The sequence below is a fragment of the Manduca sexta genome, chromosome 2 (genome assembly GCF_014839805.1).
Source record: "Manduca sexta isolate Smith_Timp_Sample1 chromosome 2, JHU_Msex_v1.0, whole genome shotgun sequence".
Lineage (NCBI taxonomy): Eukaryota > Metazoa > Arthropoda > Insecta > Lepidoptera > Sphingidae > Manduca > Manduca sexta.
The window spans coordinates 3,426,928-3,454,843 of record NC_051116.1 but is presented as its reverse complement, the minus strand read 5'-3'; the positions used below and the strand labels follow the sequence as shown (position 1 = coordinate 3,454,843).

At 39.0% G+C, this 27,916-nt stretch overlaps 1 protein-coding gene across 3 annotated transcripts in view; it reads left to right on the top strand.

Moving 5' to 3' along the window:
- Positions 1–27,916, top strand: part of LOC115453931 (hemicentin-1) — a 207,160-nt gene that overhangs the window by 150,222 nt on the left and 29,022 nt on the right. For all 3 annotated transcript variants that reach the window (XM_037437742.1, XM_037437740.1, XM_037437735.1), the window contains exon 4: positions 26,236–26,382. In XM_037437742.1, the coding sequence (XP_037293639.1) occupies positions 26,236–26,382 (147 nt within the window). The remainder of the gene's footprint in view (positions 1–26,235; positions 26,383–27,916) is intronic.

Genomic DNA, 27,916 nt, shown 5'->3' with positions numbered 1-27,916 from the left:
AAACATACACGTAGGCTTGTGGACTAATGAATTTAATTTACTGACTTTTAATAATAAATTATTATTAACATCGAATAAATTAAACGGGATTAAAAGTATTAAAACCAAAAAGTCGTATCGTGGATGCTCATCGAGATATTACCAAATTGTTCACTTCAGCCTTTTCTCAAACTGTAGTCTCTATTGACTGCCGGTTTGAATAATCATTGCCAACGACAGACACAATGAGACTTAAACATCTGATGCCCCACAAGCCCCCTCATTGTATATTTGTCCAACTTTTATTTCACAAACCATCAGCACTCACACAAAGGTGGACTCTGGATGCTGGAAGCACAACGTAGGGATATAAAACCACAAGTTTTTCTATTTGAACTTCCCTCGAGTGCACGTCAATTTCAATCCGCGGCCAGCAATGTAAATAAAATGCCCGATGTTGATAGCACCGGGGTGAGCGGGGCGTGCGGCGCGTGCGGGGCGTGCGGGGCGAGGGGCGCGGGGGCTTCCGATCCATCGGCACTCGCGACCGATGGAGCCTGTCAAAATTTCGTTGAATCGGAATTCGATGCGAGGGAAATAAAAGCAACGCCGCCGCGTCTGTCTTGTTTCATATTGAAACAGCGGCGCTCAAACTTTCAACAGTTTTCAATGGGATCAAAATGTGTACTATGCAATAATGTTTTATAAATAATATTTATTCTTAACGTATCCTCTACTAAAAATGATATAATGTAAGCAGCCTTAATTGTAATATTCCTATTACTTTACATAGTTACAATTTCGATATTATAACAAAATGTAAAGGTGTATTACATTAAGACTCTGTAATGTAACTCATGATAATACAATAATCGATCATATTATGTCTATACAGTTTTAGCCCTTAGTAATAAAAATAATAAAATCTTTTATATCGAGATATCAAAACAATCGCAGAATATAGGTCATGTTCGTCTCAGAAAACACATTTCAAATACCACGTTGTATTTTCACGTCACAAGCTTATTGTTTCTATAAACGCCCCCAATTCCCGTGGGTCGGGAGGCGCGGAGGACGCGGGAGGCGAGGGTGGAGGGAGCATGTTGAGAGGATCTGTCCCGCAGCGACCCGCAGCTGACCACCGTATATTCCAGCAGTTTTTCGGATGAGCCGCGACACGCGATTGGATTACAACGGACATTTTTTTTTGTTTTTCACCTGCAGTTTTTTTCTATCAAATATTTCGATGCATATTTTAGCACTAGAAAAACGTGTTCCGTTGAAATGGAAAATACGAAACTATGAACCGCGCTCGTCATTGTTCGCAACAGTTCTTATGAAATGTGCGCTGCATGCGTACATCGGCATGTTGCGCGGATTTGTGAACGCGTTCGTGTTTACTGTTTGTTTATGGAGATAGTTTAACAGATTGGATAATGGACAGCTTACGTCTCAGGATGGGTCGAATGCTCTATGAGGCGACAAGTTCGATTCAGATACTAAGATTGCGTGTTCTTGCAATTCGTTACCATGTTTGTATATCGTTACTTGCTTATAACTGATACCGTTTAAACCCAAGACTATATTGATTTTGATTACTGAGTGTCCATTTTAAACTCGATTAAATCATATACTTAACCTCTTAAGTGACTCTCAGAAAATGCCTCAGGCATTAAGTCCACCTGTATACATATACTGCAGTGGCGAAAGGTCCATATAATCCGTTTCCTGCCAGCCTCCGTTTATGTAGAATTTATGTAGTATCTAATTATCATTAGAATAATTTGTAGACTACATGCATGCATATTAGTACCTACATTCTATGTCGGGTTCTCTTTCGGAAAATTTCACCTTTCTCTACTGATATACTATATATACAGTTTAAACAAATAAATAAATAACTCAGGTCCCCACATTTCTCAGCAAGTTCGTCCGCCAAGCCACAGAGATAGAGATCTTATTTACACATCTTGATTCACAACTCATAACACTGCAGAGTGCTCGAGTGCGGTGAAACTCCACGTCTATAAATACAGCTCGATTGCTCTGAGAGGCCGCATACATTATGCCACACTAATTTACTTTACTACTGTTAGCTCGTAACATCAACATATCTTCTAGTTCTAACAATAGATCGTGGCTCATGTTCTGAAACTTGTAAGACAAGTCTTACTACAGTTGAAGATGTTACCTTCAACTTGTTGCAGCGCATATCAGTGGCGAAGTGGAAATTTTAAAAAGATAACCCAGCCGAAAGAATGCCTTAGTTTACATATCGCGGCCAATTTAACAGAAAACGAAGACAAACATAAATAAACCTAAAAGGGAAGCCGCAGGAATCGGGTTGTACGTCGCTTTGCTACTGCCGCATATACGACACAAAATGGCGGCAACGAGCTGCAAATATTTATTTTTACAATTATGAAAAAGAATTTTGCTTCTAATGACTAAAATAATCTAATTTATACCGTCTGTACGACGACTAAGTGCACTCATTAGAATCTGTTCGTGGGAGATGACAAATCAATACGTATAGTATTGTATGATATTACATTCGCCACGGTTCCGCACTGGCAGCAAAGCATATATACCAATTTTTTTTCTATAATACAAAATAAAATATGAATTATACACTTCCTCTTGAATTCCTGCGTCTATTGGTGAAAACCATATGAAAATCAGTTCGGCAATTTTTAAATTCATCGCGTTCAGACACGTTCGCGTCGGAGGGACTTTGTTTTATAACATGTAAGGGTCAATGTGGTTTGCAATTTAACATCTGATGTCTGACAGTACAATGCCACGAAGTTTATCGTCATTTTTAGTTTTGGCGTTTAGTCTACACCATGCTCGTCTTAACTAATATGCAGTCAAGGCACTTAAGCCTAGACCGGACTGCACAAGTATTTCAGTCGAATATCGAGTAACTAAACGTATCTGAACACCAACAGTTTTCTCAAGTTGATTTGTACAGAAAGGTTTAGTTACTAAATTACTCGCTATTTAACTAAAATACCAGTGCAGTACGAAACAGGCTTCACTGTCGACAGAGTGACTCACTCTTACTGATATTATGAATGCGAATGTGAGTGACAATTTTTGGATGTTTCTATGTTTGTTAGAATTAACCTCAGAAACCGCTGAACGAATTTGGATGAAATTTGGCCCATCGATAGACCACATACTTGATTAATATATTGTCTACTTTAGTAATTGGTTTCTATCAAAATATAACCACATGTTTAATATTTAGATTGCGCTTGCGTCGTTCTAATGGCGAAATGGATAGCTACAGTAAGTAAGGGACCTTTCGCGTGGGCGATGCCACGAGCAACACCTAGTGTTATAGGTAATTGAAACTGTACATACATACGAGACGAATGAATGACGTCACTTAAGTACACGGTGAACTAATTTGTAAACTACCCACATAGTTACAATACCGCCTTGTTAAACTACACGAGGGTCGAAACTGTAGCTCTACATTGTTTATACCGTTTACTGTACAGGTAATATTGAATGTACGACAAGTTAAATTTAGATAACAAAAGAGAAATTAATAATCAATATCGCGTACGTTCTAAAAATACATATATTCTCGTTTGAAATATTGTACACACACTACTTTAGATTTATGTTATCCTGGTACGGTAGTGTACCTATTGACTTGATACTCTGTAATCCAAATTATGTATCGACCAACGAGGAATGTTCCATCAAAGCTGGTACTATCTCCGCATGCCTTACTACGATGAGCCATTGGGTTATTCGTTATGAATGGCGATATCAAATAAAATTACAAATATGTTTTACGGAATCTTACTACTAGTAATATACGTCCATTCTTTGAACAAATACATTCTTGCGTTGTATGCGCTCGAAAATATAGAACTTAAAAATTCGTCTCACTCCGTGGCGGTATAAAGGAAAAAGTGCATTTATTGGTCGCAGCTATATTTGGACAATACTATGATATTTACAAGATTGAACTTTGCTTTTCCAGTGTACAAAGGACTAACCATTAACCCCATTAGCATTGCCTTAAATTCCAACTTAGTTAATTTCATTCATAGACACTCTTCTTTGACGGGACTTGAGTTAGTTACACCGCGCTCCCCCCCCCCCCCGCGCGTCTGCCTCCACCCACCCCCCGGCGGACCGACTCACTGATAAGGAAACTTTGTTAATTTAATAACAACTACAGATTTAGAATCCGGAGCACAATTAAGGAAGGAGTCGTCACAAGGTCCCGCGGCACGTCTATTTGCATTGCGCAAGGCTGTCGCGGGAAATTTTTCATAATTTAGTTGTGTCGCCTTTTGTGCCGCTACAACTTGTGGCGCGTCGGCTTAGTCGCTTCTTTTATTGCACTTTAAATTCCACCTTTCCTGGGAAATATCTGGTCCTGTTTCTGAATAGAATTAAAGATAAATCAATGTTTGTGTCTGAAGTATTTTAGACTGTACGGCACTTGAATAAGGTATAAGTTGTGAATAATATTATGATACAAGTGGTGCTGTATACTTATCTAAAAGGAGCATACTTTTTTTTATTAAAAAACAACCTTATTTGTCTATTCATAGTTTATAACTTGTATCAATTGGCCATATATATTTCTAAAGCTTGATAACAGAGTATAATAATAGAATATGGCGACAGCTACTCTTGTCTACAAATAAGTTTAACATGAAAATCATCTTATTTAAATGTAATGTTGAGTATGGGTAGCGTTCCCCGGGACTATGCCACCGCCTCGAGCCAGTCCGGGGCGAGGTGTTAGCGCGAGGAGATTTAATTAAAATTCCAAATTAAAGCATGATTCCTTGCGACGGAAACACACGACCTCTGGGCTCGTCCCGGTCGTGGTCAGTTGTATTATACATTCTCTTACGTCAGGAAGATATTATTAGCAAATTATATGATAAGTTATCTCTTAATCTATCTATATATATAAACATGAATCCTTATTTCCCTTGGTCACGCCAACACGCGTGAACGGCTGGACCGATTTCACAATATTTTTTGTTATGTTTGTTATTGTCAGAAGAAGGTTCTTATGAAAAAAACTGTCAATTGTTTGAAATAACTGTTAGCGATTGACAGAATGCGCGCTGCAAATTCATAGTTAAGACGAGACAACGTCTGTCGGGTCAACTAGTGTAAGTATAAATAGTAATTAAAACGAGCCAAACACGCAATTGTTTGAGTGAGTACCAGTTGCGAGGAATGAAGTTTTTCAATAGATAACCCGAGGCAAAAAACAATTGCCGTAATCAACATATGGTGGTAAATTTAACCGAAAACAAAAACCTAAGACAAACGTATATAGACCTAAAAGGGAAGCCGGTAGGAATCGGGCTGTATGGACGATACGCCACTAGTGAGTACATTTATAAATTAGTCGAAACTTCTAATTCATCCAGTAGTAATGTAGCTAATGCAGGTCCAGACTTCACTTCACACTCCCGAATGAGTATTTTGCTAACAGTTCATACAAATGGGCAGCGAATTTAAATGACAAAAGCTCTGGATTGTGGGTTGAAATATTTTGATGCATAATTTCGAGAATGTACAAATAATTTTATTGCTAACAATAATAATAACATATTTCTCGTGAATTCTTGATATATATATTAATGTGGGCTAAAAAATAAAAATTGTTTTATTTTATTATGGGTTGAAGTAAATCAATAACACGTTAATAATTTAAGCGACTACTTTAATCAGCAAACTATATAAAATAAAATATTTTATATATTACTAATGCGAGCTACCGTGTAAGAGACTGCATGGTATGAGACAGAGCGATATCGTTATGGTACTTCGCGCTAAGTGTGGTCCAACCCTTATCGCTCGCCGCTCGTCGCTCGTCGCTCGTCGCTCGCTGGTGGTGGCTCGCCGTGCTCCGCTTGCCGCTTCGCTCGGCGTTTGTTTAATTTAAAGCGCAACGTTTCACAATAACGCGCTCCACAAACTAAAACTAGGGAGTGGATACCAGCGCTCGGCGTCGGTGCGAGGCGACGCGGGAATCAGAATGTCCTGAGCGATTCATTAAAATTAATTAAAATTCTTAATTAAATCGCAAAACGTCCAACGGATACTTTTCCAACTATGTTTCCGTTTGCGACTTCCGGAAATTGATATTTCCACCTCGCTCTTATTGTGCGCAGTGTCTCTGTCGCGCGTTGCTTTGCGTTCTCGTTTTAATTGCTTTCATTGAAGAAGTTTTTGAGACGGAAATGAGAAACTATTAATTGATTTTGTGTTTCCAACGCTTATTTATACGCTCACCGCTATTTCCGAGTTTGACGTTTTTGCTATTAAGCGTTGCTGCCACAACTACAAAAACTGTATTATAATACACCTGAGCTACTGCACTAGAAACCGATACATATAAGAATATTAATAATTTAATTTATAACATTAAACAGGTACGTCGTAGCGAGCACTCGGGTTGGTTGCTACGACCCAGTCTGTAGGTGCACAGCTCGCTACGCCGTAGCTAAGGTTGACGTAGATCTGACAGACGAAGCTCATTACACCGTAGCTCCAAGTTATGACCACAGTCAATTCATCCGGTCCGTCATCGAACATGTCTACACACTAGATATACGTCCAACCATACGTCCAGCGCGGGATATGGGCGACAACTACATGATTTACACCTTAGCAATAATATTACTCAGGCAATTCAATTGCTCTATCTCACCGTAATTATCGCATCACTATGGCATATTCATAATACATTGCTTCACTATCTACTTCGTTGGCCTAAAAACAGAGTATTTAAATTGTGAACCATAAGTGTCTGCTTTCGACCTACGGGCTAAAAATTTGATATTTTTTTAATTATGTATTTTTCTTGGGATTTGTATCTTATATGGCGATAAAAAGATATAATAGGAAAAATATAATGTTATTCACAAATGCACTAATTGCGTCTCTACCAGTACCTTAGATAAAGGCGTGAACATATGTGAATCTTTATACCGTGCTACGAATACCGTAGCACCGCCACGTGGCGTTTCGTAGGCGTCACAATTAAGTTAAGTGCTACATCTGCATGTAGAGACGAGTCGTGCATATATTTGCGCTCACGACAAATAATGCAATACACGTTACTAACAATTACATAACGCCGCAGTTACGTAAATGGGATTAATATATGTATATAACATATCGTATGATAGTTGTGATAGTGAAATGTTTAAAACGGAAAATGTGGAAGTATTATTTTATTTACAACTAGCTTCCGCTCGCAGCTTCGCCCGCGTGGATTTCGGACTTCAAAAATGGAGGAGGTGCTCAATTTGTCGGGATGTTTTTTTAAGTATGGTGGTATGCAGGTGGTCCGATTGTCCTGTCAGGGTCTGATGATGGGATCCTGGTGAAATCGAAGGAAGCTTAGAGAATGATTCAGTATTCACGCGTGATGGCTTATTATTAGCGTATTTCATGTATAACTTTGGTGTTTCTATACCGATTTCTATGATTCTTTTTTATGGAATATTTAATAATGTTAACTTTTTTAATTAAGGATGACTGAGAGTGTTATAAACGTAAGAGTAGACAAATATAATGAGAAAGCTTCGAACTGCTAAGCTATCGGGAGTTACACGTGTTATTGTGAGTCAACCATAAAAGATAGACATATGCTGTCGTGGGATATTTTTTACATAATTTTAAGGAGAACATTTCCGTCATACATGATTTCTGCGTAGCTTTAACCATTAGGCTTGCACACGCGACGGAAGCTTAAAAAATGGAGTAACTTCTCCCGTTTTCCCAACATTTCCCTTCACTGCTCTGCTCCTATTAATTGTAGCGTGATGAAAAGTATACTATAACCAGCACAGGAGTATGACAAATAATTGTACCAAGTTTCGTTAAAATCCGTCGAGTAGTTTTTGTTTCTATAACGGTTATACAGACAGACAGGCAGACAGACAGACAGACAGACAGACAGACAGAAAGACAGACAGACAGACAGACAGACAAAAATTTTACTAATTGCATTTTTGGCATCAGTATCGATCCCTAATCACCCCCTGATAGTTATTTTGGAAATATATTTAATGTACAGAATTGACCTCTCTACAGATTTATTATAAGTATAGATTAATGTCGATGTCTGTTTGATATATATATATGCATATCATGCAATTTACCCTTATTTAGGGCTAGACAGAGGGCCTTACAAAGACAAGCTTAGAGTAATCGAATTATACAGACCTGTCACCATTTATACATACATTAATAATACACGTAATCTACGAAGGTACAAAGGTGTCATCGCGTGTGGACGAACTACGAGTGAGTTTACCACAACACCCACGTCGGGGACAAATGTTTGTGGATCACACGAACTTTTACACCAGCGCAGAGGACGTGCCCGCTCACTGTCATAGTCAAACAGTAACAAAGTAGAATATATTAGACATGTGAAGTAAAATGATCTATACATATAAGTGTTTTTGTATTTTCCCTAATCACTCTCCTCAAGCTGTTTCAGATATTTGGCTATATATCCCATATATGCTGCCACTTTTGACATAGATATTCATATTTAAAATACAAGTTATTTCCAACATAACTATAGTGGCATTTTCAGCCAATGCTTTCACGTTAATTTTATATATCTATCACTAAGATAAAACACAGGGCAGCTGCGAGCGATCAGTCACGGTGGGTGAATGCGGCGCGGGAGCCGGGGGGGGGGGGGTACAGTAACTAGTGCCACGCCATTAGTCATATTGGTGACTGGTTAGTGAGGACAGTTGTGAGACGAGTTACAGAACTCGATGCAGTTGCCGGCGTATTGACGCTGGACACGTGTGTTTGTCGAGGCTTCCATTAAGCTCGATTAGCGCGCGAGTAAAGGCAAACTTCGATTCGACAAACATTAGTTACGGAGTGGAATTGTGCCCGATATAAACTCTCACATTACCAATTTAATAAGCTTAGCGATTGTGAGTTAGAAACAACTCTATCTACTCCTTCGGGGTACAGACGTGAACATATTTTCATGACTGCACATTAAACACAATAATACAGGTTAAATAATTTATGTTCATTAAAAATCTATGCTATATAAACTCAACTATGAAATATAAATCCAACTTTACCTCTCGCAAACGCCGGTGACTAACTAAGCCTATATAAATTGTTGGGACGAGACTATCAGCGCGTAAGATTGCGGGCTCAGGGGCCAAGGTCGCTCAAAAAAGCCGATCTCGGCGACTCATAAGATAAAATCCTTACAAGAAGTTTCATAACTCAACCGGTCTGCGAGTGCTCGAGATTGCGGGGATGTATTACGCGGCTTACTCGGGATGGAACTAAAATTGGGGAATACTATCATGCTCGGGTCATGCGACGTAAATTAAAATATGTGAAGTAAGATATAAATTAATGCAATCTTATTTATAAAATTTTACTGTGCCAATTATTGGTATGTATTTTTTTACTAATGCTATGAATAGTGTCAATTATTATTAAATGGAAAGGCAAAAACAGCTGTATGAATTCGGATGGATTTTGCCACAGACAAATAATGTCAAGGTAATATAAGCGTAGTAGAATTGATATTCCAAGAAAGGTTTTCACTCAAGCGGAGACGTGGACTATAATTATTGTTAAACACGTACGCGTGAATCTAGGGGATAGACAGAAGTGCAATTAATTCTACAATATGCGGCCGCATGATTACACAACCGTACTGTAACTATACATACATAATCGGCCGACCTATCGCCATGTCAACAACTAATTCCCGTTATAGGTGATTAAATATTGAATATTCCACGCAGTTTTGATAACCTAAATTATTTTTACGGGATATAATTATTCATCTAAACCCGGCACGCGACACACTTATATGGCCTTCTTGGGCAGTTTTTCGTCATATGTAGGACATTGCGACACGCAAGATAAAACTTCATGGGTGCTGCACGGTCTTCCAGGCGGAGCTGCTCGCCATCCAACACGCGTGCCGGTGGGCTCTTGACCACAGATATAAACAAACATACATACACTCTGACTCACAATCAGCCTTACTATCACTAAAAATCCGCAGCAACACTCATTCAATTGTAACACACATTCACCGCATGGTGCATGAATATCAGAAGATAGGCACCATAAATTTCTCCTGGGTCAGGGGCCACGCGGGCATCGCGGGCAATGAGATGGCGGACGGGGCGGCCAGGGAGGCCTGCAACTTGCACAAATCCCCAGACTACTGTCGCTTTTCGCTGTCTTACGCCAAAGGACTGGCGCGTGGCTCCTCCAGGGAGGCCTGGCAAGCGAGGTACGACCAAGCCGAACAGGGCAGACGCACGTGGGCGCTCCTGCCTAGCCTAGAACAAATCCGTGAATTATGGCGGAAAACTAAGCCAACATTCAATTTTACACAATTTTTAACTGGACACGGATACCACAGGGCATATTTACATAGATTCAAAATAACCAGCACAGATACCTGTGTATGTGACAACAACTCAACTCAAACAATTGAACACTTGATGCGACACTGTAACATATTTATGTCAGACAGACACAGACACGAGGCAATATGCGACAGATACGATGTTGATCCATATAATTTAAATAGCATACTGAGAACAAATAGCACAATTGAGTCATTTTTGGAGCTAATAGACAACATATTCGGAAGGATTAAGGATATAAACACAAGAAACACACACGGAAACAACGACACCCAATAAGCTCGCACACCTCACCCTAATGTAACATCTTATACTAGAGAAAGCCGCGAAAGTGCTGATGCACCCTGCTCACTAAACACTGTAGCCGCTGTCGTCCAAGATCTGTTAATCGGAGAGGGGTGGGCATAATAATAGTCTCCGCGACCGTAATTAGCGGCTTTTGAACACTATCTCGTCTTACTGGGGCCGCGGACGGAATATTAATCATAGTATTACGTTTTGTGAACCGTAGGAACTGCGTGGATACAGGCATTCCGCCTGCACTGTGTTCGACGCGTAGGTCGGGATTAGGTAGTAAAGCAGAGTTTGAGCAAAGGGTGGGTCAACACAGAAGCAGCTAACTCGAAACACTCATAAAGCGCCAAATGATAAAAGGGTATTAATTGATACAATTTACGTATATAGTAGAGTTAAGCACTTACAACAATTAATCGAACAACAGTTATGTAAGATTGTTAATGATAATGTTATAAACACTCGAACGAAATGTAATATATATAGATAGTAAGAACTAAATTAGAATAACCACTGCGTGGGCTGTCGTGTGTCAATATCAATATCAATATCAAAAAAAAAAAAAAAAAAAAAAAATATCCTATCACATGGGGAGATTACGTATTAAAGAACGAAACCACGTTCCCCCCTTCCTCACCCTATAAGAAACAATGTTTGTATAACATAAGTTATATTAATGTTAAATAAATACTTGAGCAATTAATAAATATAATTCAGCAGTGACGATAGCCTAGTTGGGTGTGGAACGGACTGCCAAGACGAATGTCCGCAGGTTCAAATGCCAAGGGCACACACCTCTGATTTTTCTAAAATCATGTGTGTATTCTTTGTGAATTTATCGTTCGCTTTAACGGTGAAGGAAAACATCGTGAGGAAACCTGCACATCTGAGAAGTTCTCTATAGGAATTTCGAAGGTGTGTGAAGTCTACCAATCCGCACTAGGCCAGCGTGGTGGACTAAGGCCTAATCCCTCTCAGTAGTGGAGGAGGCCCGTGCTCAGCAGTGGGCAAGTATATAATACAGGGCTGATATTATTATTATTATTATTATTATTATTATTAAATACTATTTGTAAAATCATTGAAAAGAAAAAATATATCCGACCACAAACGTAAAATTCTAACTAACTAACAATATCCTTGGGAATGAGATATACAAGTGTAGGTGCTAGAGAATATGATATTACGGCGAGTAAGGTTACCGCAGGAACCAATCGGCGGCGCTCGCAAACCGCATTCCTGTCCTTATGGTCGCATCTAACCACAATTCCCACGTACCGTCCGACGCGCACACTCGTTACACTCCGCAATAAAAAATGTACCTTAGTCGAGGTAATATGGTGTATGTATGCATAGTCGCTTCGTGAGCTAGGGGAGCGTCCCGCGGGAGTGCCGTCCGGCCGGCTCGCTGTCCCGCGATGGCTGCAGGAATATTCCAGTAATGCTATTTCTCTAACTATTCCATTGCTTAGTGACGGTATTTTGTAGTAGAAAAGTTAATTTATTTTATTTTATTTTATTTAGGAAAACAAACAGCACACATTAATAACATTTGAATTAAACATAATAATTTTTACAATAGCCAAACAGTTTCCACAAATATTTTTTTCCAGATTGAGGACAGTTTTTAGGTTTTCGATGTTAGAATAAATAAAAATTACACAAGAGCTAGTACCAGAAAAAAAACACCAAATTAACTTACACAGAATATAAAAAAAATCAAAAAAAATACAGAAAATAAAAATAAGTCAGTTAACTTTTCTAACAAGCGTTTTGTATCCACCAAGTCTACTTTTAAACAAATCAATGTGATAGTAACGATTATTGTGTGTACTACATGCTCTTACCAGAAATCGATTTGTGGCATAATTTGTTTTACAAAAAGGAACTGAGAAAATAGCGTTAGAACGAGCACTCAATGCGGTAAAGGACCTTTAAATTTATGTTTCAATCTATTCAAAAATTTGTATTGGATTCTTTCTATTTGCTCTTTATAAGTAGAATAAAATGGATTCCACACAGTGGATGCATATTCAAGATGACTTTTAACTAATGAATTATATAACAAAATATAGGTGTTAATGTTATTAAAGTCTTTACTTTGATGCAAAACAAAGCCAAGCATTTTGTAAGCTTTAGTAGTAACATTGTGGAAAACATTAAAAACATTAAATTTAAAAACATTAGTCTAATTTGTAGTTACATTCTAAATAATTATAAGCGAATAGAATTTTCTTACATTTTCTTTATCTGTCCTTACATATATATAACTAGTCCTCCTGCCGTGTTTGTCTGAACGCGATACACTCAAAAACTACTGAACGGATTTTCATATGGTTTTCGCGAAGTGTTTCAGGAGAAGGTTTATGTGTATAATTCATGAACGTTTTGTAGGACAGAAAAACATTTAGGCATATATGCAACTTGTACGAAGCCGGGTTAAAGAGATAGTTCAAATATACAATGCTGTCCCACACAACTATGTATATTTAGATTATTTTTAATCGATCTTAAAGCCCTCGTCTTGTATTTTCTTTACACGATCGACTGTAATTTTTATTATGTTTTACATATTATATTATTTTAAAAGTGAGCGTATAGGCAGGTTTTCATTACGCGCGGGTCCTGCGGGGGCGGCTCGCCTAACTCAATATTTATACTACACTAAATTATAACTGAGATTATATACAAATAGAACCTCTATTTCATTTGTTATCTTTCGTAGAGGACCTTTTAATAGCGCTGTAATGTGAAGACAAATATTTATTTGAACTGTACGCAATTTAATTATCTCGGGATAAAATATGCAAAGTAATATATTTTGTTGTGGATTGTGAATATCATTGTTTTAATACGATCTGATGTTTTATCTTACATCGATAGCGGCACAAAACTATACTGCCCTCATTGTCTTAATATAGATATTATCACATATATTAAGTTTCATAACACTATAATTTGACTAGATTCATTTTATAGTAACGGGTAAAAAAAATATTATTATTTATTAGGAGCAAGTTGTTTTCCAGAGCAAGACGGTTCATTTAGCAGTGAGCCTCCTACGGCTGATGATTATAATGATGATTATGATGTAGTTGTTTGACACCATATCTAATTATTATTATAGTATGGTATGTAACAGAATCACGGTAATTTTAAACGTTATTGGTACAAATGCGTCTGCTAATACTATTTTGTAACTTAGACTTATAAATGTGTTAATTAAGCCGTACCCCATACTTTGAATGCTATTTTTCCTTTCTCTGCTTTCAATTACAAAAGTACTTAGCGATATCAATAATGTGATAACTATTTTAATTAGTAAAAGTGACATTAGATCTCTGGCGGAGTCCGGCGGTCGCGTAGGGGGCGATAAAAGCGGTGTTAGACCGCCGCGCCGACTTGAAAAAAACTGGACGAATAATTTTACGCGAAGTAACTAAAACACAAGGCATAGGTCTGTTCTACTGCTGAGAGCGTTTAAGTCTTAGTAGATAGTCTTCCACCACGATACCTTAATGCGAATTGGCAAACTTAACAAACTTTTGAAATGTAATGTAGAAATCAAAGATAATAATTATAGTGATATTTTAAAACAATGGTATTTAAATTGTATTTTTTTGGAAATTTTACTCACAAATCAAATAACTCTTACAAGCTTTTGATTAGGATTATGTCGTCAATGTTATCTTACACACGTCAGAACTATCACATCGGTCAGTACACGAGTTACAAGTGTAAGTAACTTAACATGTGGCACTTGACACGTGCGGTCCGGAGTGGACAGGGTTCATAATTGAACGTAATTAGAGACGGCCAGGCTCGCTCACTGTGCACACACCACGGAACAATGAGGTTAGGTTAAGGGAGTAATAGCCAAGATGAATGTTGACTTACTTTTACCTCAGTTGTAGGTAATATTGATCAAATTAAAAATATTTTTCTTTAAAATTATAGTTCTTTTTTATTTTAGAATTTATAAATATAATTATAATTTAAATAATATTTTTTCAGATATTATAAACATGGAACGGTCTGCCGGGACAAATGTCCGCAAGTTCTAAACGCAAGGACACACCCCTCTAACTTTTCCAAAGTTATGTGTGTATTATTTGTGAATTATCACTTATTTTAATGGTTGCTCTAAGAAGTTTTCTATAAGAACTTTTAGGGTATGTGAAGTCTGCTATTCCGCTCTACGTAGCGTGGTGGACTAAGACCTAAACCCTTTCAGAAGTAGAGGAGGTCCGTGCCCAGCAGTGGGATAAAATACAGGGCTAATATTATTATATTATAAACAGATTACCACATTCAAATATATTCTCCTTTATACCATATTTTCCATCATAGTTGTCTAAATTTCAATTATAGTAATATTTGAGTTTACTATATTATTTGAAATTTCTAGTTTAATAGAACCACGCAGTATCCCTGTGACTTCAGTTTAAATTTCTAATTATTCTATTCAACACAAAGAACCTATATTGTGGTTTATAACTTATCAATTAGGACAGCGCGTTATAGCCGAACTATGTAATTTAACGAAATGTACCGTAGCTGTGATGTGAGGAAATTATTTATTATATTTCGGAATTTGTAACGAATTAAAATATAAATACGTATGCGGATTTAATATTGTTACATGCAAATAGTAAAACTTATAAATAACTAATAGACGTTAGGCAAACATGTTGCCGTCTATTGCCGTTTTTGTGTTACAGTTATTTTTAATTTATGGGTAAAAAGGCGATAAATATATTATTTATTGAAGTATAATTTATTACGTGCAATTAATTTTATATAATTCACTTAAATCCGACTGCCTTGGTGGCGTAGTTGTACTACACGCGCGGGACGACAGCGCTCTGAAGTCCTGGGTTCGAAACCCGGATCGGGCAAAGTGGTATATGAGTTTTTCTGCTCAGTATCAGCGCCGAGTTTGGAATTTGTACCCGATATGGCGATAGGCTCGCCCCCTATCACATCATGAGACGGAACACACTTGGCAAAAAGTGGGTGCCTTGGTTGCGCCTCTGCATACCCCTTCGGGGATAAATGCGTGATATTGTGTGTGCACTTAAGCCCATTAAATATCAGTTACCTATTAGTTATAATATTATGTAGGTTTAATACCAAAGGAGTGTTACACGTCTTCAAACATATCTCTTACACAGCTTGAAGCGCTTAAAGCAACTGGACACAGCTTACTGTGACGCTGAATTTACTAATTCTATTAATACACATATTGTATTGTAAGAAATCCTACATCTGGTCGCCAAAACGCATTATTATCAATAAACTATTTAAATCGTGTAATGAATGTTGATGTAATGTTTTCGATTGCGCATTTGCAACTTCCCGTTAAAGATTAAAGCTGTAGTGAAATCACCATGGCGATGCGTTTTGCGGACATTAATTTATTTCATTTATTATAAACAACCAACAGCTTTATTAAAAATTTTCATTGTGGTACCTCGATATGCCAATATCACGTGTAAATATTACAATGCCACTGATTATAAAATATGGTCATTGCTATTCAAATAATGTATCTCTCTGATTGTACAATGCGTAATAGTAATTATAGGTTAAAAGCTATTAATCCAAAAATTTTCAATGGTAATTTTACTTTACTACAAACATTAGCAAAATCACTGACAAGACTTTGGAGCCATTGAGCCTCAAAAGAAGAAGATATGGTCAAAATCCGGCGCTTCATAGTAACCAATTAACGATCTATTCAGCATTGAAGGGCAGCGGCTGGAGCCCGCGCTCGGCGACGCTCGAGCCAATTTGCTAAGTGTGCCTCGAGTGACGCGTCTCAGCTTTGTGGACCCATGGTCGGGTAAAAATACCGTCGCCTCTACTAAAATACATATATATTCCTCTTGAATGTGTTTCAGTTTGTTTATAAACTGAAACACATTCAAGAGTGTATAGTCTTGTTTGTTGAAGTTTTAAACAACATTGATTATTGAGGTAAACCGTTTATTATCTACATAAAATATTTCAAATTACAGCAACGGACCAGTGTTGCCAGAGGAAAAAAAAGTTACAAGTTAAATATAATAATATTGACCTTTTATAACAGTATTTTAAATCTTTTGTTAGCATAGTGTCAGCGTATTGCTACTGAGCTACTAGTTCTAATAAATTTCGATTTATATTTTATAAATTATTATACTATTGCTTGCTTTAGAAAAATGAGTAAGAGGGAAAAATGAAGCAGTAAATAGTCAATACGATGCACCATAGTATAAACCTGTATGGCTAGTTCGATATCACTCAGATTATAGAGTTAAAATTAATCAACTAACTTTACTACAGTGACTAAATATATAATTTGTACAGTATGTAAGTGAACTGGTTCTTAGAACCCATTACGCGAACATACAACGCAAGTTATCAAAGAGCGGCCCTAACTCGTCGAGTAAGATAGTTGTTGTGCAAATTGGCCGGCGCGGAGCCTCGCGGAGCGCGCGACGTCGTTACCGCTCGCCGTGGGGCCCTCACACAGGACCCACACAGGGCAAGTGACAAAACAGGAAAAACGGTGGTGTACACTGTACGTAGAACACTTTGAATACTAATATACGCCTAGTGCGTCACCTCAGTAACTTGTCGCGATTGTGTTCCGGGTCCCACTGAGGTAGTCTCAATATAGACATATTCAGTGAAGCAGGTGGTAGTTATAGTGATTTTCAAAGGATGTAAGTATTTAACATTGAACTTTTTATGTATTATACATGCACATTAAAAGAATGTCACTGCAACTGTCAGTGAGTGGAATGACTTCTACCTCATGTCGACTGACGAGAGATGCTTATCTAGCAGAATTTCGATAGACAACGTGTGATCGTCTTCTGTTCAGCAGTGGTCATCCTGCGGCTTATGATGATGGTCGTGTTCACAATATATAATGCGACAAAATTATGACACGTTCTTTAAGTCGCTGACAGTATGCGTCTCCCGCCCTTGCACGCTCGTACATGCTGCCCTAACTCAATGTAAAGTTCGAGCAAACGAGCCGAGCGATACGTTTGTTGTCTAGGCGCTTGTCATTACACATGTTACGGGGCAAGTCGACGAGCGAGTTAGCGGGCGAGTGCAGACGAGCAACTTGCTGAGTTACGCTCACTTGCTAATTGAGTTGCGGCCGAAACGGCTTTGTTCAGGATTGCGATGGATCACCGGGAAGAGCGTGGTGTAATGTATAGGCGCGGGCAGGTTAGGTATTTAATAACATGCGATAAAATAGTAAGTTTAACAATACCAGAATAGTTATTAATACGCTGTCGACCTCCAAAGAGAGGAATAGAGCTTAAGAAAGGAGGATTGTTTGAGATTGTGGAATGTTATTTAGCAACCTTTTTTCATGGGATAGCTATATTCGACGAACCACTCAATTGATATTATATACCTGTGTCTTCAGCATCTACCTACAGTCAACCACTTTATTTAATTTGTCTTCCATATTGTAGTTGAAAGACTAGAAAAGCAAGAATGTATATAGATCTCTAGACATGTTCCATAAGCGGAAAAAATAATTATAATCGCATATACTAATAAGTTATTCCTTTATTCGCGATAGAGGCAATCACTGAATTTCGAAGTAGTGTCTTCAGATTGGTCTACTACTACTAGTTGATCACGTGATCTCGCTAACTGTACTCCTAATTGGTCCTTTTCTTTCCCGCTGCCTCTTGCACCTCGGGCCGCCGACAGCAATAGATTCGGCAGTCAAACAAGTTAGAGTTGTCCATCGACGCGTGTTATCCTGCGCGACGTCGCGTCCTCTCCGCATTCGCTCGGAGCCATCCGCATCGCTCCCCTCCGCACCGCTTCTCTCCGCAGTGCCCCGCGAGTTAAAGCACACACCGCAATGAAAACACGTGTAATGTTATGACTACTCATCACTCACGGTGATGGGCTGTAGAGAGTAATTGACAAGTCCTGAAGGGACGGAACTCATGTTAGACTCATTAAATTACGCTTGTCTCTGGTATAGAGGCTGCTAATGTTTTGTCTGTTTCACACAACAAACTGAAAGCTTTCTTTTGCTTTAAATTTAAAGAGCTTTGTAATTATTGGTATTAATTCATGTTGATACAAACTGCAGGGTCGGTTTGGACTTGTATCACAACTTACATTCTTGGACCACAATTGTATATTTTATAAATATCCATACAATAGAGTATTCGGAGCCAGGTGTCCCCGCGGTAAATAACTCTGAAGTTCGGACAGCGGCGACTGCATAAAATCTACCGAACGGACAGATTCTAAAGAAACAAACTCCGGGGAGCTACTTAGTTGTAAAGTTGCTTCGAAATGCAACACAATTCGAGGAGGGTGGAAAAATTGGAACACAATAAGTCGGGAAACTTGTCACTTAACGTACAAAGCGGTCCTCACGACCGCCCCCTCCCTCCCCCGCGCACCACCCCGCCCGACCCGCCACATACCTGCACTGAAATACTTTGAGATTTCTGAACGAATATTGGAAACTTACAGCACAAGTGTTGCACTATAGTACCAAAACAACTTGCAGTAATCATGCAACGTCTGATAGACTTCGTTGTTAACGATAACTACTACTTCAAGGTACAGTTTTGCGCGTAATTGTCCTTTGCTGAACATAAAGATTAACTAACAAAACGCTATATTAGTCTATCTTAGTCCTTTACCGCGTCATCTCACGTCGTGATCCAATCGCGGGCTAATCGATTTAAAAAACCAACAGAAAGTGTTAACTTTTTTTTTGTTTTCGCGGGGAAAGTGTCCTATGAATAAAGCCGCTCAAAGGTTATGTTGGATTCACCTTACCTTACGACCCATCGTTAATACGCCCGGAATTATGGTAAACATCAGGCGACCGAGTCCCTAACACTACACGCTGACTTGTAATAAGAACCCAAGATTTTCCACTTTACACCAAGCAGTACATTGCCGCTCTAAAGTGCGAAATATTAAGTATTTGAAAAAATATTAACAATTAATAAGCTATATGTAAGTGCAACAAAACATCGGTTTTACTATTCACTAAGTAGTTAAGTAATGCCAACCACGACAGGCTCGACACGCCAGGTGAGGCTGTGGCGCGGCCAGGGCACGGGGGGCGCGGTGGCGGCGCGGCAACACCGAAACTACGGCCATTCATCATTAATCGCGTCAAGTGATTGCGTGCGGCCGTGACAATCCACACTGAGATTATAAATGTGAAGGTTTGTTACCACTTAGACTGTCCACACGACTGGATACATGGAGTCGCAGGATAATAAGTACATGCCTGGTTATATGAAACTATTTCCATACTGTGATGAAGTAGCCAGTATTCTTGGCAAAACAAACCACCTCCATTAAAATTATGTTTGTGGCTTAGAATAACTCACGCGACGGATGCTTAGGGTCCGGCTTGACACGCTTCAAAGCGGAAGTAAGCAATGAGGCGCGCCATTTGAGGATGTGTCCGAGTGTGGCCATGCGTACTCTGAGGAGCCAGGTGTAGGGACCGGCCGCCCTGCCAGGACCCACGTGACACGCTCCGGCGGCGCCTCACGCCTGCCCGCACATAGATATCATTCTGTTCAACTGTATCTCATGCGTGGTGATATTATGTCTCTCATATGCGAGACCGTCTATATATCGCTGGTTTCAACAACATATTTCCGTTGCAAGTGATAATTAAATAAAAATATGTTACCAGTGTCAGGCGATATTGGGTTTTCTGCTCAGTATCAGCTGTGAATCTAGAATTTGTGCCCAGTATGGCGATATAACAATATAGCATCGAACACACTGATGAAAAGTGAGTTACACCTCTGCTTGCTCCTTCTAGGGATAAAGGGGTAGCTGGATAAAGGCGTTATGTGTATTTGATTTATTTTGTGTATATTTATTGCCATGCAGACTTAACATATTTTAATTTCGCAGCGCTAATCTATGGTAGAATTTATAATCAACCAACAAAATCGCAGAAGTAAAACGCCAGACACGCACTGTTATTCGATAGCCAACGTAAATATAGTCCGCGCGCCAGCTCCGAGGAACCACGGGTCGAGGAATGGGACGAGTGCGCGGCACCTACGATCGTCTCACACACTCTCTTTATTTATTTTTTTAACTTTGTCGGATGGTAATTATCCAATACACTTAGTCACCATGTCAACATTCGTTAAAATTCCTCTGAGCTCGCACGCGAACTGAACCATTTCCTCGTTTGCAATTCATAGTAACAATCATTATATTCCACGCTTAGACAACTGAGCATTGTTTGAAAGCTACCTCAGGTATTAGCAGCCGCGGCGCGTCGCTTCAGCGCTCATTACCCGCGCCAATAACAATCGAGACTCATGAGTCTCGCCTCGCGCCTCATTCCTCGCAAACCCCATGCGTCACGATTTGCTAACCACACTTCAACTATATAAGCTATCATTTAGGGGATCGTTGAATAAGTGAAGTGTACGCATATACACAGAGTGCAAAGTGGCGTCGACTTCGTTGCGTCGACTGGCGCTTATAGTAAGTTATGTGAAATTATTCGATACCCATCATTAGCCGCCATACTCTAATTCTTACTACTTAACATTCTTGGATGTAAGCAAAGAGTCGTAATCAACATCCTAGACGACATATCATATACATGAATTGTTGATACATTCGACCTTGAACTTTGGAGTTTGGACTTTGTCGTTATTTAAGATGGAAATAAACTGTATGTGAACTTACAACTAAATTCTTTTGACGATATAGGTAAAGCTAACGTTATTCATATTCATTTGTTATTGTCTCAATACAATGCACGGACTCAAACATAGTGTATACAAGGACAGATTGAACAGCAAACCACTCCCGAGAGTGGGCCGCGTGACGTAGCGTCAGCTCTGACAGGTATACGGATTTGTCCGTATTTATACATATTTTGCCCATTTACATGTGCTTAGGGCTCCGAACTAGAAGATAGCTGTTCCAAAGGAAAATATTAGTACCTGCTGCGACCTAAAAGGGTCACTAGAAAACTGTACTGATGCGTGCCCGTGTCCGCGGAGTGGCGGTAAGTTCGGGAAATAGGTTAAACAGGATTTATCGAAGGGCTGTACATTAATAGCGGAGGATCACTAATTGTGAGTTACTGTCCGCGCCCGTACACTATCGAAAGCCGCGGCCGCGTGACGAGACAAAGTAAATATTGTGCTGTCATCTAATTGGACACAAATAATTATCTCATAAAACGTTTTCTAATAATAAATCCAATTTGTGTCTACAGCTTAAGTTGAAAGGTAAATATTAACACAAGATATAATCACTAGATACAAGATTAGTATCGCGAGTATCAACTACTAATAATATTCGGACCCACAACCCTCTACCTTGGAAATCATTCGTCACTCCATCACTCCGTGAGACTCGAACCCGCGACTTCTTATTCCACGGTGATATACTTGCTTCACGAGTGACGAAATTACGTGGTCGAGCCTATCACCAAATCGAACAAAAATTCCAGGCTAATACTGAATAGAACCCAATATCACTAGCCCGACCCGGGATACAAAACCCAAAACCTCAGCGCGGTAGTTATACTACATTACACCTAAGCCAACGATGCAGTCCAAAAATATAGCCTTTGACAGATATCGACCTACACGATATCAAAAACGACAAAAAGTTTGATCCCACTAGGCAGTGCGTAGCGCAGTTTGTCCAGCGCAAACATTTACCTCGGCGTGTAAACTATGCCGAGAACATTTCTTTTCACATTCCACCATCAAACTTCCAACCATAACGTACAATTGGAAACAAACTTAGGCGCAGCTACACTGACAGCATTGCGACCGTCACATAGGAAACTGTCGTGAAATTGCGGTACATAAATAAACACTCACGCATCATAAATAGGAAATATGACGGCAAACGACTTATCAAATAAATTATGAATAAAGTTTCAACCCACCCAAACAGACAACAAATCTGAAACTTCATATTATTTTTAAAAGGTTTTTTTCAAAAAATTGATTGCAGCTGAAAGCTTGTTCCACGTTTTGTAAATAGCCCCTGCTGCGGTTTCATCCCTTGGACCAATAAGTTGTTTCCCTTCTCTCGGCGGAGAGCGGTGAGCGGTATACAATGAGCTGTGTGGTTGTACTCACTGTCTGTTTGTCCTAATGTGTATATCATTGAGATGTATTCGGACGCGAGTATCCTCGGGGACGTCCCGCGTATGTTAAGTTTTCTGGTTCTGTGTATTTGGTGATATATTATGTGGGCGTTATAATGAACTTTATAAAATATTTATTTATTATTATACGTATATAACACCATAACTGTTACAGTACTGATGAGATGTTATACTGGCAAAGAAATTATTTATTAATCTTAACAATTGCTTTCAATATGATTGAAGATACTATTCCTAACGTTAAAGCCAACCATACTTTACGGCACAATGGGCGTCACTAACCTGTTACTACAAGATAACTCATTTATTTTTAATTTTACAACTTTTCTACGTCATTTTTCTTTATACCAAATAGAGTAACCAAACTGGGTACTAAGTAGCTTTATTTTGGAAATTAAGCTCAAGCGAAACGGAATACACCACTTCACCAATAAGGCTACAAAAACGATATAAGCTAATATCAAGAATCAGTACACATATCTACTTGATTCTAATAACTATACCATTGAAAGCAACAAGTATGGTGTCCAGTGCATTGTGTCATCGATAGTGTCGTGAAACTGACGCGACGCGACAAGGGGCGGTGTCGCGGGGACGCCACGACAATGGACTAGACTCAAGGTCGTCTCGAGCGAATGCAGGCTCACAACCGAGGAAGGACACAATACCGCTTATTTGTTGACGGCTACTGGTGATATTTATTACTTAATGTGACTGAATATATCTGAGCTGTCTCGTACATTTACGGTTGTACGACTCAAAGCAGGAAGAGATGACAAATTCACGCCTGCATTTCGATAGAGATAGTTTACTAGCGATGAGTTTGAGAATACAATCAATGCACGTGTAATGAAGACAAGTCTAATTCTAAAATACGCGAAGAGATTTAATAAAAACAAGTGTACCAATTTATTATAGCGTTAATTATACAGTTAATATAATGTGTCTTCGTGCCTTATATAAAAGAAAATCTAAAGACTTTGTGCAGTAAATATGCGCAGAATACGTATTTATGTCTCCGTTAAGGAAGTGAAAATAGACACGCTCGCATATTTTTCCACTTAAAACACACTGACCTTTCAAATGTAAGCAAAATGTATTTTGTTCACATCGTAATTGTACAAGCTAAGACCCAGCTTTGCCTTCTGAGAAGTATACAATTCGACTTCAGCCAAAAGCGCCAACTACATAGTATGTTTTAAAACCCGTTGCTTTGACGATTTTATAGTTTCTGGAACCAGTAACAAACCGTGTGCAATATTTGAAGGTCCACGAGCGTTGCACAAGCTGTCTCAAAAAGAGAACTGAAGCAAAAGGCGCGTGTCGTCGACACCGCTGACATTAGCGTTAATGTTACCGAGAGCACTTCATCACGAGCGCCGCTCTCGGCGAGCGCTGTGAGTGTCTACACTGCGAACGATCCGATTAAATGTGTTTAAAATCCTTTCATTTAATCTTTGCTTGTTTTCGCGTACTACTTTTTGCAGTAGAGTATGACTAAGTAGGTCAACTTTTAATGTGGTCTCTAGCTCTTTTTTAGTAAAATGTTTTAGACTTGCTATTACCGCACCGACCTATGGAACAGTCCGCCATGATGTGTTAGTGACAATAATATTTTTATAGGATTTGGTTTTTAAAACTGACAGTTAAGATTCTATAGTTTAAGCACTGCTATATTTTTAGAGATCTCTAAATTTGATTCCATTTACGCAGCAAATGGAATACTATACAAAAACGTAACATTCTAAAACTATTATGACCTGAAATAGATATTGTACATACTTGTTGTATGGCATTTTATTAAATGTTTATTAATTATTCTATATTTTCATACCATGACGGTATTTAAACACGCTATAATGACGGAACTGGAATTAAACAACTCTGTGTTGTGGCAACTGAAAGCGTTATTTGATATTTTTGTTTGAACACTGACTATTGACAACTGTTTCTCGACACTCATCTACACGTTTCTGTCACATTTTATACAAAACTTAAGAGGAGACAAGCAGAGCTAGTATTAGTACTTATAACTCCCTTGCTCGTAGTAATAGTTAAATCGTTATCGTTTCGTTACGTTTATATTCTATACTTAGATTACATATTATAATTTTACACAGAGGCAAAATATTTAATAATGTCATTGGTGTGTTTAAGTGACTGAAATCCTTGTATCCGATCCTAAACTTCGGTATCATTTCTTTTAGATTGATCAGAAAAATATAAAACCTTTTCATGTTGTGGTATAATATGGAACTAATTTCTCGTACGAACAACATTACCAGAAAAAAGTATAAATAGCGATCCCACAGAAGGTTTTTTATATTCCTGGCCAAGCTACACAATCATTAATTATTTGACACGTATCTCATATCTGTGTGCAAGTCCATCTGTTCGCTCGCAGGAGGTAACGTGTGCTCGTTGTGTGTCGCTCTCTTTACATTTGTCATTAGCGTCGGTGTGCGGTGTCGCGCGAGCGTAATAGCGCGCGGCGTGATATATGAGGGCGCGCGACACGCGGCAACTGTCTCGCGGCGACACGTGACAACGCGCGGGCCCGCGGGACAGCCGGGAGATGGGTTGTGGATACGGGCGCAAACAAAACGAATTTTATATTTTCTAAACTATGATTAGCCGATAAGGGGGAGGAGTACAATATGTATTATCACATTTTAGGGAGAATAGCTAATAACTAGACTTACGTTATTTTTTTAGCAACACAAGCATTTATTCTGGTAATAAATTAATTAAGACATTACTTTTACTCTATAAAATGTTTCCACCGTTGTTTTGGAAATACCCATCGGACTTATAAATGTGACAGTGCCTGCCTCCTATACTGTAAAAAAACACAAAATGGAAATCGTATACTATTTAAAATATTATTTGTATTTCAATATATTACTTTGATAAGGTTCCAAACCCCAGTACATGCGCTACAGCTTTCATTTCTGCAGTGCGCATCATATTATTATGTTGTGAATTGTTATACATGATGGAATTTAATTACTTGTACAGTAAATGACAGAATACAGTTCTGGAGCATTTAGAAGGCATAATGATTTCTTATGGTTACGCGAATGATAGACATAATAACAGGTCATAATAACTAACATTCTCTTAAACGCAAGAATTAATTATTTAGAAAGCAAAATAAAAATAACAATCACCAAAGTCAGACTTCTTTGTATGGTGTGAAATTTATTTCGTCTCGTATTTTTTTATCTTTTTTTCATATTTGCATTCTAGATCTATGGTGTCATTGACTGAACGCATACGTTTTGTAAAAAAAATGAATAAAAAGTGTCCACCGTGTATAATAGTGGTTGTGTTGTGTTGCAGCGGCGACGTGGACGGACGCGCGCACGGTGGTGCACTCGCTGGCGCTGACGGTGACGCGCGGCGAGCTGGCAGCGCGGCTGCTGTGCGCGGTCTCCTCCGCAGCGTTGGAGGAGCCCGTGCAGAGGAAACTCTCGCTCGACGTCAGAGGTATGTACCCAACAACACTTCATAATAACCTAAGTGTAGCGTATGAGTAACTGGATATAGGCGAGGACGGCCAGATTCGAAACTCACACTGAGACAAAGTAAAATTATGTATGATATGAAAGCCGCCTGCAGTTTATATTCCTTGAACCATCATAATACACGAATAGACATATTCTCCAATATATCTATCGAAGTATATTGTTTTCCCAAACCGCTGCGTCTGAAAGCCCCTCTCAGTCGACTCACGTCGGTGTCACGGAGCCATTCATTACGCGCTATCGGCCACTCTAATGAAAATTTATTCTTGCGCCAAATTAAATGGGAAAAAGTCGCCGATGTCACCCAAATTAATGTTCGGATTAGACGGCTGAGCGTCAAGCGTCGCGACTGCCGACCGACCAGCCGGGCCGGAGCTCGTCTCCGCCACTGAGTAATAGTAACTGGCTCTGCTAAATCCTCGGCTTTGTGGCTGATTCTCTACTCCACCGTCTCGGCGCGCGCCCGCACTTACCTACACAACTGCACTTTGTTACGATTGCTTTAGAGAACGTAACCGATAGTATTTGTATCTGACCGAATGGCGGCTTTACACGTAGTGAGGGATGCCAAGGCGCGTAGTCAGCTGGTGTATATTAATAAAACTGGATTAAAATTGAAAAGATCTACCACCTATTTATCAGAAATAATTTTACATCACCAACCAATTGACTGGTAGATACGAGTCAATGAACAATTATTGTCTTGATTTCAACTTTTGTAGCTGAAAATGCATTTCACCAATACCTATACATAAATATTTTTGTCCTAACCATATAATATAACATTATATAGGTAGACCAATTCAATATAATTCTGGCAATTACGGAGTGATTGTCATTTGGTAAATCAATTACAGTACGAAGTTATATATCGCACGCCGTACGCTATGAAAGCCGAAATGTCTTGGCTGGCTAACAGGTAACAGCTCCCATAGAGCGTTATATCTGTAGCAGTTGTTTACCTCGTGCCGCGTGTAGAGCGAGTCGCGGCGCGCGGCGTCACGTGACCACACGGCTCTGCGTGGCGACTCGCTGCTGGAATACTAATGTTGATGCAGGTGCACCAGATTTGTATACGTGACTGTGAGCACTTGGAGTGTAACGTTTGACACGTCTTAACAGAATTTGTTTACAGTACGAAATTTCTTTGTAGCCGTGCGAAGAGGGTACAGTATTATGTGACGTGCTGGTAAATGATAAATACAGACACTACAGACATTGTAGTATTCATACTTCAGGACAATAGATGCTTCGATCATTTCCTAACATATTTACTCCCCTCAATACGACGCGACGGTATGATAGATGACAAAAATGAACAATCTTACATATACTATGGAGAAAGTGTTGATTCGCCTTAGTTTTTTGTCTCCTGACAATTGTGTAGGTACAGTGTGGTTGTACGTCCTATATTGATAACAAAATGTGAAGTAATCTTGTGGTAGATCTAGTACACAATGTTATCCGAGTGTCCGAACATTTAATCAGTGAGTAAA